Source organism: Cydia strobilella, chromosome 27 (assembly GCF_947568885.1).
Source record: "Cydia strobilella chromosome 27, ilCydStro3.1, whole genome shotgun sequence".
Lineage (NCBI taxonomy): Eukaryota > Metazoa > Arthropoda > Insecta > Lepidoptera > Tortricidae > Cydia > Cydia strobilella.
In genome coordinates, this window is record NC_086067.1 from 4,251,236 (window position 1) to 4,272,578 (window position 21,343).

General features: G+C 35.0%; 1 protein-coding gene across 2 annotated transcripts in view; it reads right to left on the minus strand.

The window, feature by feature from the left end:
- The window catches only part of LOC134753506 (fatty acyl-CoA reductase wat-like), a 53,289-nt gene that overhangs the window by 16,679 nt on the left and 15,267 nt on the right, over nucleotides 1-21,343 (minus strand). Inside the window, exons 1-2 of one of the 2 annotated variants that reach the window (XM_063689402.1) lie at nucleotides 14,186-14,264; nucleotides 7,624-7,885 (exon numbers count right to left, since the gene is read on the minus strand). In XM_063689402.1, coding sequence (XP_063545472.1) covers nucleotides 7,624-7,840 — 217 coding nt within the window. In that variant the 5' untranslated portion in view covers nucleotides 7,841-7,885; nucleotides 14,186-14,264. Of the gene's footprint in view, nucleotides 1-7,623; nucleotides 7,886-14,185; nucleotides 14,265-21,343 lie in introns of those variants that run through there. The other variant, XM_063689401.1, reaches the window with a different exon arrangement.

Sequence of the window (21,343 nt, forward strand, 5' to 3'; positions counted from 1 at the left end):
ATATCTGTGAAAGCAAAACAAAAACGGCAAAACACTCTAAGCATAAAACACACGTAAAACATAAAGCAAAACACAAAGTTAAACCATGCACATGTCTATGTTTACATATGGGCTGTGTGCTCGACAGCGGCGCCTGCCTGTCGGCTATGGGACAAATGACAGATGTCAAATAGTATATGTATAAACAATTACGCCGATAAAAGTCCGCTTTTGGTTCCCTCACCAAGCGTTTTACACACTATTTTTTCTACTAGTCCTAGTAGCTAGTTGCATAAAAACAGTATTATCGCTGACGTCATTTGACGTCATTTTGCTACCTGGGAAATACAGATAATTTAATTTAATTACAGTTACTTAACTATATCTAGTGGTCTATACAAAGTTATAACTACAAACGCCCTATTCGAACAACGAAATTAATAACTATCTAAAGATACTGACATATTTTAATATAAGAACTGAGGTGAGGGAGCAAAACCGACTACAAATAACACTGTGTCATATGTATATATTTTGCAATAAGAATATGCAAGAGCGATAGAGAGGCATATAACGTTTTTCAATTTATCAAGCTCAGGTAAATGTACAAAAATAAGAAATAAGCTGTTTTGACTTATTTACAATATTAGTGGTGGTAATTGCTATAACTGTTTCAAATTTTAAATATCTATGTCAAACGGTCTCTGAGAAAAACGCATTTAACTGATTTGCAAGACCGAAGTGATCCCATAAGTGTTCCGTTTCACAGACGTCCTACGTCTGTGCGTTTGTCAAAACAAAGTTACAAACAAAAATACTAGTTACAATGCAACCCTACGGTAAATTACGGTAGTACTATTAGTTATTCTGTGCCTGTATTAAATTCAATTAAATCGCCTCAACAATCAATAACATGCCAGAACTAGCGCCAGTAACTGGAACAAATATAAATCTCTAATCGCAAGTTGCTAAGTATTGCACTAGATAAATCATAACACCTTGCTACATAGTCAGATAATACAGAGATGGTCGGATAAGTATTGCTCAGTAGCTTGTTAAGACTTACACACTACACGAGCAAAATGTATAAAAAACTTAACCCAATCGTAGTTTTTCGTCAAAAATAGCTTCTTTTTAAAGTCGGTTAAAAATTTAGCCTCCGTCTCCCGCATTATAAAAACTAATTAATTAGGTAGGTACCTAACTTAAGTTGTGAAGATTAGATCAGTATACTTATACAATATATTTGGCACCTTTTCCGCCTTTATATTTAATACATTGACTAAATAAATTTAAAACAGCGCTTTTTAAATGGCTACTGACAAAATCATTCTACTCGATTAATGAATATATTGCGTATAATAATGTTTAAAATTAATATTAGTAAAATGTATTATTATAAATATTTATTACCATGGCATACGTGGACTTAATTATTTTATTATCAATTGCTGGGACTATATTGTAATTTGTATTGTATTGTAAAGTTAACTTATTGTGCATCCTATTCTAGTTTAATTTAAGTTAATGTAGTTAGTAATTATTTAAGTTAATTTAAGGTGGTCTTATGTAATACAAATTTAATGTATTATAAGGACCCATTTGCATGCTGCCAAAAACAGCTAAAAAGGCTAGACCAATGTAACTTTTATAATATCTATGTAAAACCCTTTTTATGTGCAAATAAATGATTATGATTATATTTCCCGCACAAACTTCTTCAATGATGTAATTAACTTGTAGTAGGCGCTATCAGCGTGCCTTTGATCATGACTTTTAGAGCAATAATTCAGAGTAAAAAAACGAGAATTCACACTGGATCAGATTTCTGAACGTACACTTCCTTGTGCGGTTCATATAATTAGAATCGAACTTCACTTACAGGTAAGTTCGTTTAATTCCTAATTATGATTATGACTGTACTTATCTAATCTACGTTAAAATCATTTCACCTCTACTCGGCGTTTTTTCTACTCAAAACCTAGTTCCTGATTTTCTATCTGCACTAAATAATGTCACATGTTTGTCAATGTCAGTATAACAGAAAGTTTATTTGATTGTAGATTTTATAATGTATATTTTATGATTCAATTTTGTTATCGTACATTTTTGTTTATATACTGTGTAAATAACTCGAGCAAGTTACCGTCAATTTGACTTTGAAATTAATTGACCCTGTGACTTCTTGATTGTATTAATGTAAATAGATCGATCAGACATAAATACATAACATAATTTATACATAACGACTTAGTACGTAGATTGTCAACCGACTCATGCAAAAATACAAAATTATTAAAGCGATAAAAATTACCAAGCGAAGCAAGGCAGGATCGTATAATAAAACGAAGCAAGAAATCTCTGTTTTATTCGAGACAGATAGGTAAATATAAATTGTGATTGCATATAAATTTTATACGAGACAAATAAATAGATATTGATTGCATTTTTGGCTTAGCAGTTAAGAAACATGAAACTGCGATTTATTTCATGTTTTGAACTTTAAAAAGAAAATGTTTATGTAATTTTGAGTCAAATTTAAGAGAGGTTTGTTAAGTTTTTTTAAGAATTTACAGAATTTGCAAATACGACACTATTAGGCATAAAATAATGGTGACAGCAAATCAAACGAGAATTCGACCAAGATTAAAAATCGACTGATTAGCATAACGAGTTTTGCCATGTTTACTAAAATTCTGTCACGATTTGATTTGATCTAAAACGATAATCTTCCACTTTTGAGAAGTCTCGCAAACCTTTCAGAAGAATTTATTTAGGTACCTACTAATATTTAATAAATAACATTCGGTAAAAAATAACGGACTTCACAAATAGACAACAGACATTAAGGGTCGGTTGCACCATGTTTGTGATCGTTAAAGAGTTCGCTAAATTTCATTGTATGGAAAGTTTCATAGTAAACCGCCGCGGCGCGCCGATTGACGTTGATCAGTCTGTCAAGTGCGGATGGTGCAACTGGCACTAAGTCTCCTTTTGCTTATAAACGACAGAAGCAAGAGCGGTAATAAAACCACAAAGGAACTAGCTTCTGAAGATTTTGAAAGGAACACGTTTGAGCGAATTGCAAAAATTTTGTACATAGTTAAAGACCTGTAATTAGTAAAAAGTTAATTCATTTAATTGTATTTAAGTTTTATGCAGCATGAAAGTGTGTAAGCATACGTATCGCGTCAACTGCGTTGAACCTTGATTTGATTTCGCTGATTGACGTCATTCGATACTGGGTTTTAACCGCCTGTGGATTAAAGAAAATAAAAAACCTCATGGAGAATTTCTTACCTTCATACGATACTAAAAAAAGACTGCGAGCAAAAGGGCGTTTTTAGGGTTCCGTAGGCGTAGCCACAATGGCAAAAACGGAATCTTTATAGTTTCGTCATGTCCGTCTGTTCGTATATCAAAGCAATATCGAATGTTTGGAAAACAGGTGTATTCTGTGCGCCACTACTTAATTTAGAAGTTAAAATTAAGTCTGTATTTTTTCGACACATGTAGCTAAAAGTAAAAAATGTTTTTCAGCGTGAATAATCACTTTGAAATTAGAAACTAATGTGTGTAATTTTTGAACGAGGATACAAAAAATATAAAAAAATCAAGAAAATAAAACATAATAAATAAAATTTACGACAATTATTTTTAACGTGATCGGTTGACCTATTAATGTTTTTATTACTTATCTTCTTATTAAAAGGACGTACGTGCCGGGAAGATACGCACTTTTGCTGGTATGGCTTTTTCATAATCATCATCATCATATCAGCCTTTTATCGACCACTGCTGAGCATAGGCCTCTCTTCGAGTACGCCACTTATCCCGGTCCTGAGCCAATATCATCCAGAAGTGACCTGCAGTCTTCCGAATGTCGTCCACCCAACGACTCAATTACGAGTTACGACCATCCCTACCCGTACCGGCCCCGGACTTGAGGCCCCTGGATCCCTGGCCCGGTTGTTGGCGACTATGGCTTTTTATATTCTATGAAGGTACGGAACCCTCCATTATCTATGCGTGGCCCGACACTGCATGCATGCAAGTGCATGTCGCCGGTTTTTTCGTCGTTTAAAATTAAAAGGTAGGTATAGTAAATTTATGCGAAATAATATCTACAGTTACAATGTCAGAAACCGACACAACCTTGTTATACATACATGTTTAATCATGACATGGCAAGTTTTGCCATAAGCAGATTTTATTATAATATTACGAGCAGAGACGAGTACAAAATAAGATATTTCAAGCGTTATTTTTTTACTGCCACATCGTAATCTGATTACTATCGTAGCATTAAAAAAAATGTTTTATTGCTTTCATCATCATCATCATCATGTCAGCCGATAGACGTCCACTGCTGGACATAGGCCTCCCCCAAGGCTCGCCACTCCGACCGATCCTGTGCCGCTCGCAACCACCGAATTCCCGCGACCTTCACCAGGTCGTCGCTCCATCTTGTTGGAGGCCTACCAGCAGTTCGTCTTCCGGTACGCGGACGCCACTCCAGAACCTTCCGGCCCCACCGGCCATCAGTTCTGCGAGCAATGTGCCCCGCCCACTGCCACTTAAGGTTTGCAATTCTGCGAGCTATGTCGGTGACCCTAGTTCTACTGTGGATATCATCATTTCTGACTCTATCACGCAGAGAAACCCCGAGCATAGCTCTCTCCATTGACCTTTTATTGCTTTAAATAGAGATATTAATAACATTTATATCTAATTAATTATCCAATGTCATCCATATCCAATTCCAATGGCAAATGGATCTTAATTGACCAAGCTTAAAATTTATTACTAAACTCGTTACGTTTTTACACTGAAAAAAATATAGCCGCACTCATTGTTATTCAAAAAATAACTGAACTTAAGTAATAAAGAAATCTTCTTCTTCAGTCGGTACCTCAATGCTCGAGAGAATCGTGACATCAAGTCCTTCTGTTGAAGACGGTTCCTCCATACAATAGGGTATTTGACTACTAAGTAGTCAAATCAGTTTCTTTTTTCAAACTGCCAAAACGATTTTGCTATTGGAATTTATATGAAACACTAGCATGTGACGTCACAACCAAATTACCTACTCTTTATAGTTTTATACGGGTTTTAAAACATAAATTATGTCTAAAAATAACTGCTGTCTACGTTTCTCTATTAATCTTTTGGTACTTTATTTCGTGAATGGTGTAAAATAATTTATTATAAATACAATCAAATACCCTATAAAGAGATACATTTACAATACAAATTTCATAATACAGATATTAAAAACCTAAAGTTGCATGGGGCATCGTCCCCAGGACGCTTGCTGCGTTTCCCCGCTGGATTGCCAGACTTAGCCGCTGAGCGAAATATTCGCCCGCTCGAAAATCGCCAGACACCCAGACAAGTTTATTTGAAATTTCTTTCACAACTTGTCTGGTGTCTGATGACCATGGCCCAAAGGTTTCGACATACATTTTACTCAATATCCTAAAACCGATATTGTATTATATCAGGTAACAGGTATAACTCGTAGTTCGGAAGTCCCATTTTTCGTGTACCTAAGTAGTAACAAAATATTGTATATTGTTATGCAAACAAAACATTTTGAATTTGAATTTGAACATTTATTTCTGTAATGTACTTAGGTATATAGAAATAATAATGCAAGATAATAATATTATTATGTTTATATAAATTATTTACTTAAATACAAACAAGTTGAACAAGGAACACAAATTATATATATTAGTCGGGCTTTGGCCCGCAGTACACGCCGCGCCCTCGACCAGTCAAGACGTGTCGTGTCTCCGTGAAGTAGGTCCTCGTAAATTGGACCAAAACATGTCGAGCTATTCGACTTAATAATACGTGAGTGACCCGGTTTAAAATAATCTAATATGTTTGATTCTCACGGGAGTTTTATAGTTAAAAATATATATATTATATTTTTAATATACCTGTATATTTAATGCCAATTACTATTAATTATTCTCTACAATTTTTTGACTTTTAAAAAGTGTTCTGTAAGAAACTATTTTGAATAAAAATATTATGATTATAATTGATCCACACCTTATCCTTATTATTAACTTATCTTTGTCTTAACCATGCTCAATAATGTCGTTGCCCTTGGCTCGTCGTTCATTTTTAGGGTTCCGTACCCAAAGGGTAAAAACGGTACCCTATTGCTATTACTAAGACTCCTCTTTCCGTCTGCCTGTCCGTCTGGCTGTGTCTCATGAACCGTGATAGCTAGACAGTTGAAATTTTCACAGATGATGTATTTCTGTTGCCGCTATAACAAAAAATACTAAAAAGTACGGAACCCTCGGCGGGCGAGTCCGACTCGCACTTGGCCGGTTTTTTCTTCAATGACAAACAATCTATCAAAATATCAGCGATACTCTTACTGTTAAACCTAGGTTCATGGCCTTACAGGTAAACAGGAAAAACAATCTAAGTATTCAATAATGAACCTAAAAGTCTAAATATAAGATTCAGATTGTAAAAACTATTAAACTTATGTTTAATAATATAAACTGCCGTTGTTTTTGTGAACCTTATTGTTGCGCTATAAGGTATTAATACATACTAATATTATAAATGCGAAAGTCTGTGTCTGTCTGTCTGTCTGTGTCTTACCTCTTCACTCTTAAACCGCTGAACTGATTTAGTTGAAATTTGGCATAGAGATAGTTTGAGTCCCGGAGAAGGACATAGGATAGTTTTTATCCCGAAAATCATCCCTTAAGAGGATCAAAAGCGGGATGGAATTGAGATAATTAATGAAATGCCTGATAATTTGTGTAAGCAATAGCTATGCTCAAATTGAATGATTGCTATTAGATTTTTTCCAGGCGCTATTCTTACTCTAGCTGCGGTTACTAAGTCCACGCAGACGAAGTCGCGGGCAAAAGCTAGTACACAATATGTGCACGTCTTTTTGTATGTTAGTAAAAAAAGTAAATGTGAATTGTGAGATAAAGTATTCTTCGGTTGTTTATAGCGTAACGGATCTAAAATTAACAGTAGATATAGTTATTTCAACGTTAGTTATTTTAATAAATATTTTGATTTGCGTTTATTAAGTAGTTTATAAATTATGAACTGAAATAGATGTGTATCTATTTCAGTTTATAGCAAAGTTGTTTATTAATAATGTAGGTCAAAATCTACTTTACTGATGGTATTTTCAGATTTTTAGGTTTATCCACAATACGTATTAAATTAGAAATTTGGAGAATTGTCAGACATATTACAAAATTACTAAATGCATCACCAAAAAATTATTCCTATTTTGTTATTTATTTTAGAAATAGTATATTTTTGCGGTCAAGTAAATAAGTTCGTTTATTTCAACTGACGCAATTGCTTTATACAATTATATTATCAAAATTGATTAAGTAATTAGTTTTTGTATGTTTGTGACACTTTCTATCGTGCAAAAAACACATCTTAATTTGAATTTTAAGGATGAATCACGCTAAGAACGGTTCGGGTCCGAGACTGATACTTCGTTTTCATTGATGGGTGATTGTTGAAATCACGTGATAGAAATAGAAACCTGAAGTATCGGCCACCTCGGCCAGTCAGCTCGAATCGGATATCATGTACTTATCAAAAACTATATAAACAGCCATGCAAAGCACTCACCTTTCCCCAAAAACCCGCTGCCACCAGTCAAAAACACACTCTGCCCCCTATAAAAATTCTGCATCTCAGTCCTCGGCGCTGTACCCTTGGTGAGCCGCCTCCTCTCCTCCTCCTTAGCGTCCACTCGGTCCTCCTCCGCATAGTAGTTGTCCAGCTGGTTAGCGGAGACGAACTCGTGGTCCTCGGAGTAATCGAGGATGGGGGCGGTTGGGTTCATGGCTGAATTTTCGACGTCGGCTATGCGTACGGAGTTTTCTAGTTCCTGTGGATAAAATATTACCTTAAATACCTGTATGAACTCGTTAGCTTAGCTATATTTTGGTTCATTCTGAATGTCAATAGATTCGTTCTTAATAACGTGAATGATTTATTGTCTAGCGGCCCCCATACAAGAAGAAGAACCAGTCAATGAGGCTACATTTTTAATCGGGGCGGGTACATTTTTAATCGAATAGAAATCGGGAACTTGTTTTGGTAAAATATCTACCTCCTCGTCCACCAATTTAGATTTAATTCGCTTAGAGAAATTGAGAGAACTCTTCAAATATTATAGAAAACTTAATCATCATCATCCTCCACCTGGCGTTGTCCCCGAGTTTTGCCACGGCACATGGGAGCCTGGGGGTCCGCTTATCAACTAGCTCCAAGAATTGGCGTAGGTGCTAGTTTTTACGAAAGCGACTGCCATCTGACCTCGCAATTTAGAAGGGAAACCCTTATGGCATTAGTCCGGTTTCCTTGCGAAGTTTTTCTTCACCGAAAAGCGACTACTTCATAGTAAATATCAATATAGGCACACTTAAATTTTGTATAGGTTATTTGATCAGTGAAACTGTTGAATGAAGATTATAAAGCCGCATGTTAGAGTGGGTCCAAGCTAATAATATAAATAGGTCTATCTCACTTTGTGCTGTTCAACTCTGCTCAAAGTTAACTTAGTCGAACTCTTATATTACAGTTGAAAATAAAAGACTATAGCCAAAACATTGCTCACTCAAAGTTTTGTCACTAGATATTACCTAATAAGTTACTCTAGTAACTTATACTAGAGCGGTACTGTCATAGTAAATTTTGTAACCCCAGTAAATTCACTGCCATCTGTCGACACACTTTAAAACTAAAAATGAAGATTTATAAAAATACGATAGAATGTATTTAAATATAGATAAATGTTTTTTTTTTATTTGCATTAATTATTTTTATGATTTTGACCCATGTTCTTTCACTGATATGCGTTAAAATTGTTTAATAACAAACGAAACCGTCAACGCCATCTATACGCCATCTAAAAGAAGTTGTAACCTGGCTCAGCGACCACAACTTACAAGTTAATTACGAAAAAACTAAAATTATACAATTTAAACCTTTCCAAAAGCGAACATTAAACATTAATTACTCTTACAACAATAATAAAATAGAATCAGTAAGTTCAACGGTATTCTTGGGTGTTAACATTGACTCAGACTCAGCCCTTAACTGGAAAGATCACATAAATAAAATAAGTAGCAAATTAAGTAGCTTCATTTACGCACTATATCACCTAAAAAAATGTACTGACATAAAAATAGCCACAAATGCATACTACGCCTATGCTCACTCTTGATTACAGTATGGAATTATACTGTGGGGTAATAGTCCAAGTGTGCACAATCTTTTTTTATTACAAAAACACTGCGTTAGGATCCTTGTGAACATTCATCAACTGGAAAGCTGCAAACCTCACTTCATAAAGTTAAGAATCCTGACCTTAATCTCCATGTACATACTGGAAGTGTGTCTATTCGTAAAGAATAATGAAAACCTCTTTCCCCAATACTCGCGATCGGCCAACCTACGACCTAAAACTAGACTAGCCACACCAAACTCTACTTTGCAGATGATCCATAAAGGCCCCTTTGGCATGGCCATAAAAATATATAATAAAATCCCAAACGAAATAAAAGAAATAAATAATTATAGTAACTTTAAAAATGCATTAAAAACTTACCTAGTAAAAAAAGCATACTACACATTAAATGATTTTTTTAACGATAATATGGACTAATAACGTTACCGGCACCGATAAAAGTTTGAAAAAAAGGTTACAAGAGTGACCATTATAAATTATACACTACTCTTTAGGAATTGGCTTATGCCTATGATGCATGTTATGTCATAAGTTAGTGTTAAGTATATTGCTATACCCTTACAGGGTTCATGTAGAACTGTATTAAATAGTTTTAATTCTAATTCTACGACAGTCGGCCAAAACTAGTAGCGCCCTCTGAACGAGAATCAAATTTTCTTGATTTTCGAGGCACGTTTTTTCCTTAGACTGTATCCATCTATTACGGAGTTATATCTATCTTTGCTAATAATAACGCACGCGTCATCTGTTTTATTTACCTTATTACTTAACCGTTATTAGTATCTAGGTATAACAAGTGTGACATACTTAAAAAATCCGGTTAACAACTTTACGCACAGCAAAAAGAGCAAAACACAAATTGTTTGACACTAACACGTTTCAAAATTTTCAAATCAAATCAACAATTACTCGTAATTCTGAATTAGCACTAATTCATTGGAGCTGCGAATTGAAATAACTCTTTATTTGTTCATACAATTCTAGCAACTATAAACGATACATTTTTAGTTAGTTTGTCTAATCTCGATGTCGTCGGGGTTAATCTCGATCTCGAAAGTCTGACGGTCGAGAACTCGAGATCTCGAAACACCAATTCTCGATTCAGATTTTTCGGCTCGGCCAGGACGGTAAAAGTCGTGTTTTTTATTCATTAAATCGACCCCGAGACTGTCAAATTCACGAGCACGACACCTTTGACCACATCATTGACCTTTTACAACCCCAACTAAAATGATTGTTATTCGCAATTTGCGCGATTGTGGACGATTGAAATTTTGATTGACGCCCATTGATGAGGTGTCACTGAAACAAGTACTTAACTGTCAAAAAAAAAAATTTTTTGTGACACACTTTTATTGCTGACTGTACTTCTTCTCATTTGCATGTCTATCGATTACTTCTTGAGACCTTTCTAATGAGCCTAAACTTGATGTGTTTGTGTTTTTCCATCGAGGAGTTCCTTTGGCTACCTACCGGCTGCATCATCAACACCTCCATGTTAGCATATCATTGCATTGTCACCGGAATTACGACAGTACTCCAAATTTCAACTGAATCAGATACCGGGAAGTGGTTAAAATTTTACAGGTATATACGAAGTGAAGCTAAATAAAAGTGTGTAAAAAACGATTGATTCTTTCGCCTATGACATTGGCAATCGCTTCTTCTAGTTTCGTATTTGGGGCATTCACATGATGAAAAATTAAAGTTGTCTCTTATGTCCCCGAATTTTCTAACCTAGCCTACGCCATAGCTAAAGAGGTCATCATCATCATCATCATCATATCAGCCTTCTATCGCCCACTGCTGAGCATAGGCCTCTCTTCGAGTACGCCACTTATCCCGGTCCTGAGCCAATCTCATCCAGAAGTGACCCGCAGTCTTCCGAATGTCGTCCACCCAACGAGCCAACGGACGCCAGGCACTCCTTTCGTCTGAAAGCGGCCACCATTCCGTTAAGATTTTGGCCCATCAATCCATTTAGGTACATCAATCGAAGTTGCGCTCCAATTTTACGACATTAGGTAGGTTCGTGTGGCTTCAAAAGATTCACTACAGAAAGAGGCATAATATAACATGAGTGAATAACCTTTTTCAAGTTTTGATTTACCTCTAATCTATTTATAAGCTCTTTGGACCCCAAATAAAATACCAAAGGACTAGATATTAAAAATCAAGACGAAGTGACACATGTCCATTAACATTTTTACATATAAAATTAATAATACTCCTAATACACACACATACAGTATATAATAGCGTGAGCATTGATGGAGAACTTGATTTAGTATTTACATACCTATTTAAGTCAATATTTTTTTTTCTGTAGATGTTTTTGAATATAATTTATATGTATTTTTAAGGATGGACGTTGACGTTACTAACGCGTGATTTTAATATTCAACGCGATATAAAAAACTTGATTTAGGAATAACCTGTTTTATTTCGCTAAAGAGCCATTTGTGCTTAAAAATTCTGATTTTAATTTGATATTGATGTGCCGCTCTTGATTTTGTAGTAAATTAGTGTTTAGTTTTTATGTGTATTGTTAAAGTAGGTATTCTGTTTCATTGTACTTTAGTGCTTCGGTAGAGTTGGTAATGGTAACACTGTAAGTAGTACCTAACTAATATTGTTTAAAAATAAAAATATATTGTTTGGCAAGCTACAGTTCGTCAGTAGAAAAAGGCGGTAAATTTAAACCGGATTTCACCCCTTAAATAGATGAAAAGGGTGTACAATTTGCTATGGAAGTTAATTCTAAATAGACGATTTTACTCAAGCAGGAGCTAGTATGTACTTAATACTTATGTAGTTGATAATTTTAATGAATGTTGATGTTGGCCGGTCGAAATAATTATCAATCAATCAATCTAAGTAGTATGGCTCCATCGGTACTGTCGATGATTTCGCCAACGTGAAAGTGGGATCCACGTGGGATCGAATTAATATTTCTAGATTTTCTTCAGCCAGTGTACGGTAAATAAAATTATGGGCCTCTAGGGCTCTAGCCAGACACGGTTAGAGGTAGAAATACCAAATGCTCTTAGAGCACGACGTTGTTCGGTAGTTATTGTTGTTGTTGTCTCGTAAAACCGATAGCTGGATTTTACGAGAAGCACGTGGACTACCGGCCGTTGACTCCAAAATGGTGGTTAAACACGCTTTGAGATTAACTCTCCATTCACTGCACACTACCAAATTAGATTACTGTATAATAAAGCTATCGATATTACACTTTAAACAATATTAATGAACAAAAAATAAAGGAATTAATCACGAGGCTACTATCAAGATGGCGTTCGAACCGGAAGTCTCGAAATAATTAGCATATGGCGCCAGCATAGCTTGCCCTGTCAATCCCTAGAATTGTGTCAAATTTTTGTTTTTTTAATGCCCTGGATGCCAGCCCTTTAAGCCAAATTTCATAGAAAAACCGGCCAAGTGCGATTCGGACTCGCGCACCGAGGGTTCCGTACATTACACAATTTAAACAATGGTATTTTTTATGTGAAACGTGAGTAAAAGGTAATAAATTGCGGTTTACGATTTATGACGTATTAAAAAAAACTACTTACTAGATCTGGTTCAAACCAATTTTCGGTGGCAGTTTGCATGGTAATGTACAACATATATTTTTTTTAGTTTTATCATTCTCTTATTTTAGAAGTTACAGGGGGGCACACATTTTACCAATTTGGAAGTGTCTCTCGCGCAAATTATTCAGTTTAGAGAAAAATGATATTAGAAACCTCAATATCATTTTTGAAGACCTATCCATAGATACCCCACACGTATGGGTTTGATAAAAAAAAATGAGTTTCAGTTCTAAGTATGTGTTTAGTTTTAATACCAAACTATTCGGAACGCATCCTTAAATTGTTTCGTTATGCCACTTTTGTCATCTCGTTCATTCTCACCTTTTATCTTATATATATCTCTCGTTTGGGGCATGCGCATAACACAAACAAAAGGAACAGAATTTTGAATTTGATGGAAGAAAAGAAAGAAAATGTCAGAGCTCCGTGCGGTCGGATTTTAAATGTGATTCGGTGAATTTTATTATTAAAATACTTTAAAGAAGATCATTGGATGTGAAGATAGTAAAAGTGAAGTTACACTTAAAGTGGAGTTTAACTGGAGCCACGAAGACCTGCACAAGCGCCACGGGGGTGAGTGTAGGGATATATTTATATATACGTTTTTTTTTGTTTTATCATTGCATCGAGAAACGGGTGCAAATTCTTCCGAGGCGCGAACTAGAACCAGCGCAACAAAAAACAGTCAAAATCCAGGTCAACCGGGTGACTGGAAGGCTTAGAATCCAGTATGAGAAACCCCCAAAATTTATTGCTTTTTTTCTATTTTTGTGTGAAAATCTTAATGCGGTTCACAGAATACATCTACTTACCAAGTTTAAAAAGTATAGTTCTTATAGTTTCGGAAAAAAGTGGCTGTAACATACGGACGGACAGACAGACAGACAGACATGACGAATCCATAAGGGTTCCGTTTTTTGCCATTTGGCTACGGAACCCTAAAAAGGGGCAAGCTATGATGGCGCCATCTCTGCAAACCTTTGACAGTTGCCAACCCCATAGGGTTAGTGAATGGTGCCCCTTGGATATTATACGGCAGAAATGACCACCTTATAAAATCATCTTTCTGTTTTTTTTTTTTTATGCCGAATTTCTGGGACTTTAAAGAGGCGTTGAGGCTTTAATCCTTTTTTTATCTGGACCATTAAACGGTTTAATGCAGAATTAGTAGTACCAATAGTACTTTTTTTTTTTTTAATCTACATATTTAAAAGGAGCCTTTATCACTGAGACATGTCGGCTCCGTTGGGCCTCTACATTACAGTTTCAATAGGTGTTAGTATACATCAAAAAAACTGTACACGAATTTCGCAGTTTTAGACGTAATAGTACTTACAACACTATTCCCGATCCGGTCAAAAGTCACTACGGTCACTAACTCACTACGGCCACTTGACCGCTCGCGGCGCGGACGGATCACTAAATGGTGCGCATGCGCATAGCATATCCTACTCATTTCACGAAGCACTTTGTAAATACATTACTAGTGTAAGATGAGCTTGAGATTAGTAATAACTATGGGTGTTTGTAGATCAAGCTTACACTGGACGGAATGGCGAGGGGACGAGTCGCGAAAGGCGGATATGTCAGATATGTGTGTTTTGACGAAATGAGCCAAGTTCAAGTTTACTTAAGCGTTTTTCAACCAATTTTTTACATCAGACAACAGTGACGCAGCTATTTTTAAACTAAGAATTGTTTAAAAAATAATAATATCCGCTAGTTTTCGACTTTGACAGCTAATGTATTTTTTAATACTACGTCGGTGGCAAACAAGCATACGACCCGCCTGATGTTAAGCAGTGTCCGTAGCCTATGGACGCCTGCAACTCCAGAGGAGCAACATGCGCGTTGCCGACCCTAACACTCCGTACATGTTCGACTATTCAGTTACCACAAAACACCGTATGACGCCGTGTCATGCCATTTACTCCAGTTTACATAATTTTGTTAGACCAAAGATAGATATAACTCCGTAATAGATGGATACAGTCTAAGGAAAAAAAGTGCCACGAAAATCAAGAAAATTTGATTCTCGTTCAGAGGGCGCTACTAGTTTTGGCCTACTGTCGTATAGATGGCGTTGACGGTTTCGTTTGTTATTTAACAATTTTAACGCATATCAGTGAAAGAACATGGGTCAAAATCATAAAAATAATTAATGCAAATAAAAAAAATCATTTATTTATATTTAAATACATTTTATCCTATTTTTATGAATCTTCATTTTTAGTTTTAAACTGGTCGACAGATGGCAGTGAATTTACTGGGGTTACAAAATTTACTATGACAGTACCGCTCTAGTATAAGTTACTCTATGGTTAGACCTTTACTCATAAAACGTAGCAAACCTATTTCAAATTTTGTTCCTAACTATCAAACACAAGTGTCAATTTACCGGATAACGAGAAACGATTATCATGGGCTTATAGTTATGGATTGTATAGAAAGGATCGCAATCACTTATGGCAGAATTGTTGTGAAAGTGAGCGCTTTCAGCTTGAAATAATAGTTCCTAATCTCTCCGGTGGCGCTAGTTAGGCTCTGGGACATAAGGCAATAAATAACCCGACCAAATTACGTAGGTTGTTTTTGGTAGTATTTCGGTGTATGGTGGCGCCGCCTAATTACTGTTTTTTGATGGACACTTTTCATACATAGAGATTTGGCTCCTTTATATAGTCTCCATGCTAACTATTAAACACAAGTGTCAATTTACCGGATAACGAGAAACGATTATCATGGGCTTATAGTGTTAACAAGGGCTTGACACTTTGATAGAGAAAGATACTTTAATGCTATTCCTATAAGAGGAAAGACAAATAGTGCCATGCTTTGTCCTTATCACCGACCGGGTGACATCATAGGTAGGAGGCGATGGCGAAATACCGAAATCTATAAGAGTGAAAGAGAAAAAATCCTATGCTGCCCAAATTTTATATGAATATTCTTTCTCTGTCCCCGGTCGCTCGGTGGCGCGTCTATAACTATTTTTATATACTATGTCTATGGTTTGAACAGACTTTTATGAATAACGCCATTAGGCTTTACGTCTCTAGTACAACCAAACTCATTACTAGAGTTAGACCAAGATAAGTCTGCAACGATTTTGATAGCACACTGCATTATGACGTATAAATATTACTTGCACTGTAGACCAGCGGTGGAACAAAAATGGGTTTTGATAATATTAAAGTTTTTTCTTTTTCGATATGTCATTGTTACCATGTTAAATAAGACTTTCGTAAAAAGTTAGAAATTTTTAGGGTGAGCGTTCGGATATATTGAAATATTTTAATTTCTGCTAATAACTTTGTAAATATAGAATTAAAGTTACAAAAAATTTTAACATATTCAATACCACTTTAATTTATACACAATATTCGGTTTTTAGAAATCTGGAACATGTGCTTTCTGGTGAACTCAAAAACATGAATTATTTTGTAAATAAAGAATTAAAGTAGCTGATATTGCAAAATTACGATATTATGGATCAGCTTATTATACTTGTAAAAAATTAGAAATGTAGACAATGTGCTTCTCTAGATATTGATTTCTGGTTAAGCAGTATAGCCTATATTGAATTAAAGTTTGTAGAGTTAATATTAAACGGTCATGACAATGATCTTAGTTCCCACACAAAAGATTAGAAATATAAAATCAGTGCGTCACTAAATACCGATACGTATGCATTCCGTGCTTATATTTACGTTAAATTTCAAACGCGCGGCATGTTCGCGCGCGCCGCGCTGTGCGTCGCCGAGGCAGCGGTCAAACGGTATTGGTATATAGATCAACGGTATATAGATCAACGGGCTAGCGGGTCACCTAACCTTGCCAGACGCGTGCAAAATATTTTTTCACAAAATTCAAAAAAATGTTCTAAAAGCAATCTGTAATTTTTACAGGTTAAAATTAAGTATCTAAATAGTCATAAAAATAATAAACCAGAACATTTGGTCTTGTCGTGTCTTTAACCTTGCCAGGCGATCTAAAAAGTATGGCACTTACTTGCACGCAAAATTAAGTTTGTTTACTATACAAATTGTATGCATTACAAAGTTATCTTTGCACGCAAAATTAAGTTTCTCTACTATACAAAGTGTATGCATTGCAGTTATTTTTGCACGCAAAATTATGTTTGTCTACTAAACAAAATGTATGCATTACAAAGTTATTTTTGTAGTACAGTAAATTAAAGACCACTAGGTAGGATGTACAGTCAGCAATACTATTCGCTTAGCACCTTTGCATACAAACTTTTATACAGGGGTGGTATCTTTTCTCTGCAGCTGACTGTCGATGCGATTGTAACTATGAAGATGGTGTATATTTATGATATATGAGGATATTTTTATTAAAAGTTATGTTAGATTTTGAATTTTTTATATTGGGTATATCTACTTATATAAAAATTTGAATTTTGGTTATGGAATTTTATATTATATATCATACAAGAAAACACAACAATAAACAAAAAAAATATATATAGGGCTGTATCTCCTAAACCGTCCGTCGCAGCGAAAAAATAATAACATTTTCGTTCCCCTTTACATAACACTTTTAATATATAAAAAACACATTTTTTTTTTATGAAATAGGAGGCAAACGAGCAGACGGATCACCTGATGGTAAGCGATTACCGCTGCCCAAGGACACCCGCAACACCAGAGAGGTTGTAAGTGCGTTGCCGGCCTTTAAGATGGGAATACGCTCTTTTCTTGAAGGTTTGAAGGTCATATCGGTCCGGAAATACCGCAGGCGACAGTTCATTCCACAGTTTAGCTGTGCGAGGCAGGAAGTTTCTAGAGAAACGCACAGTTGAGGACTGCCAACCATCTAAGTGGTGAGGATGGTAATGTTGTCGCGTAGGGCGATGGCGAAAAGAAGCTGCAGGGATTAATCCGAACAATTCCTCGGAGCACTCCCCGTTATACACGCGATAGAAAATGCAGAGCGAGGCCACATCTCTACGCAGCGCCAAGGAGTCAAGCCGTTCCGAAATACGCTGGCAGTCGACAATAAATAAATAAATAAATATTATAGGACATTCTTACACAGATTGACTAAGTCCCACAGTAAGCTCAAGAAGGCTTGTGTTATGGGTACTCAGACAACGATATATATAATATACAAATACATAATTACATAGAAAACACCCATGACTCAGGAACAAATATCTGTGTTCATCACACAAATAAATGCCCTTACCGGGATCCGAACCCAGGACCATCGGCTTCACAGGCAGGGTCACCCACTAGGCCAGACCGGTCGGTCGTACAATGAAACACAAAAAGAGAAAAAAATCTTTACACGGCTGTATCTCCTAAACCGCGCGTCGTAGCACAAAAACAATCATCAAATTTTCGATCCACTTTAAGAAACCCTCAATTCATATTAAAAAAAAAAAAAAACCGAAAAAATCTTTATAAGGCTCTATCTCCTGAACCGTGCGTCGTAGCGCAAAATAATAAAATTTTCGTTCAACTGCAGTGGACCCTTAATTAACAGTAAAAAAAAGAAAAAAGGAAAAAAATCTTTAGAGGGCTGTATCTCCTAAACCGTGCGTTGTAGAGCAAAAATAATCTAGTTTTCGTTCCCCTTTGAGAAACCCCTAAGTAACATACAAAAAACACAATGAAAAACAAAAAAGAAAAAAACAAAGAAAAAATCTTTATAGGGTTGAATCTCCTAAATCGTGCGACGGAGCGCAAAAATAATCAAATTTTCGTTCCACTTTAAGAAACCCTTAATTAATATAGGTATAAAAAAAAAAAAAAAAAATCTTTATAAGGCTGAATCTCCTAAACCGTGCGCCGTAGCGCAAAATAATAACATTTTCGTCCGCCTGCAGTGGACCCTTAATAAACATTTAAAAACAAAGAAAAAAAAACAGAAAAAATATTTACAGGGCTGTATCTCCTAAACCGTTCGTTATAGCGCAAAAATAATCAAATTTTCGTTCCCCTATCGGAAGCCCCTAAGTAACATAAAAAAACACAATGAAAACATAAAAGAAAAAACAAAGAAAACAATTTTTTTATAGGGCTGTATCTCCTAAACCATGCGTCGGAGCGCAAAAAAAGTAAAATGTTCGTTCCCCTCTAAGAAACCCTTTTTTAATATGAGAAAAAACAAAAAAAAAACGAAAAAAAATATTTACACGGCTGTATCTCCTAAACCGTGCATCGTAGCGCAAAATAATAAAATTTTCGTTCCGTTGCAGTGGACCCTTAGTTAACATTAAAAAAAAAGAAAAAAAAGAAAAATATCTTTACAGGGCTGTATCTCCTAAACCGTGCGTTGAAGCGCAAAATTAATCTAATTTTCGTTCCCGTTTGAGAAACCCGTAAGTAACATTCAAAAAATACAATGAAAAACAAAAAAGAAAACAAAAAATTAAAAAATCTTTATAGAGTTGTATCTTTTAAATATTAATAAGGGTTTCTTAAAGTGGAACGAAAATTTAATTATTTTTGCTCTTCGCTCCGACGCACGGTTTAGGAGATACAACCCTATAAACATTTTTTTCTTTGTTTGTTTTCTTTTTAGTTTTTCATTGAGTGTTTTGTGTGTTACTTAGGGGCTTTTCAAAGGGGAACGAAAATTAGATTATTTTTGCGCTACAACGCACGGTTTAGGAGATACAACCCTATAAAGATTTTTTATTTTTTTGTTTTCTTCTTTGTTGTTCGATTATGTTTTTTGAATGTTACTTACGGGTTTCTCAAAGGGGAACGAAAATTAGATTAGTTTTGCGCTACAACGCACGGTTTACGAGATACAGCCCTGTAATAGTACATTTCGATGCTAGTGCGGAAAGTATGTCATTATTAGACATTTCCGCACGTGTATCGAACGACGTTTTTTAATACAGTTTATAACTTTTATATTATTAATTCTGTGACATCATTGACATTGACATTATGAAGAGGTGTTTTTTTAGCTGGGTGTTATTATTATTGAACCCACTTCAATGAAAGATTTTTTTTAAATGCATGTGTTATAAGACAATTGTACATATAAAACATTGTACTATTATTACCCAAATATGGTTAATTACGATTATTTGTGTATCGTACATTTATAAAAACAATATCGAATGTTGCCTTTGGAAATTTAAAGCAGAAATAAAAAACGCCTCTCCTTTGACAGGCGTTCCGTTCTATTCAGACAACTTATTAAGAACGGTTTTTCAATATTCAATATATAAAAAAACAGACGTGTTATAATGATGAAGAGGTAAGTAATAAAATATGAAATATGTATATTTTTCGTATTCTTACTTTAACAGTAGGTTTTTATGTTGATTACTGAGTATTGAGTATTGAAATAATCGTTAATAACGATATTTAGGTAATAATAGTACAATGTTTTATATTTGTAAAACAATACAATGTGAACAATGTTGTATGAAGTGGGTTCAATAATAATAACAAAATCCATTCTAGTCGAATAAAAGCTAAAAAAACACCTCTTCATAATGTCAATGTCAATAATTAGAGTTTTGAATGATTCACGGTGGTTTTGAAATATCGGGAGCTCACAAATAATACAAAAGGTAATCACGGTCTATATCCCGGTCAATATAAGTCTAATGTCAATAATGTCACAGAATTAATAATATAAAAGTTTCGAATTCCTTACTTGTTGTTTTTCTTATTTTTTCGCAACGGTGTTAAAAAACGTCGTTCGATACACGTGCGGAAATGTCATTCTTCGAAAGTATGTAAAGTATGACATACTTTCCGCACTAGCATCGAAATGTACTATTTCTGTTTTTTCTTCTTTTTTTTTAATGTTAACCTAAGGGTCCACTGCAATGGAACGAAATTTTTATTATTTTGCGCTACGATGCACGGTTTAGGAGATACAGCCTTATAAAGATTTTCTGTGTTTTTTTTAATATATTACTTAAGGGTTTCTTAGTGGAACGAAAATTTGATTATTTTTGCGCTCCGTCGCACGGTTTAGGAGATACAACCCTATAAAGATTTTTTCTTTGTTATTCTTTTTAGTTTTTCTTTGTGTTTTCTGTATGTTACTTAGGAGTTTCTCAAAGGGGAACGAAAATTAGATTATTTTTGCGCTACAACGCACGGTTTAGGAGATACAGCCCTCTAAAAAAAATTTTTCTGTTTTTTTTTCTTTTCTTTTTAAATGTTAATTAAGTTCAACGAAAATTTTATTATTTTACTCTACGACCCACGGTTCAGGAGATACAGCCTTATAAAGATTTTTTGGTTTTTTTGTTTTTTTTTAAATATTAATTAAGGGTTTCTTAAAGTGGAACGAAAATTTGATTGTTTTTGCGCTACGATGCTCGGCTTAGGAGATACAGCCGTGTAAAGTTTTTTTTTTTCTTATTGTGTTTCATTGTGTTTTTTGTATATTAAAAGTGTTTTTTAAAGGGGAACGAAAATTTTATTATTTTTGCGCTACGACGGACGGGTTAGGAGATACAGCCCTATATTTCTTTTTTTTTGTATATTAT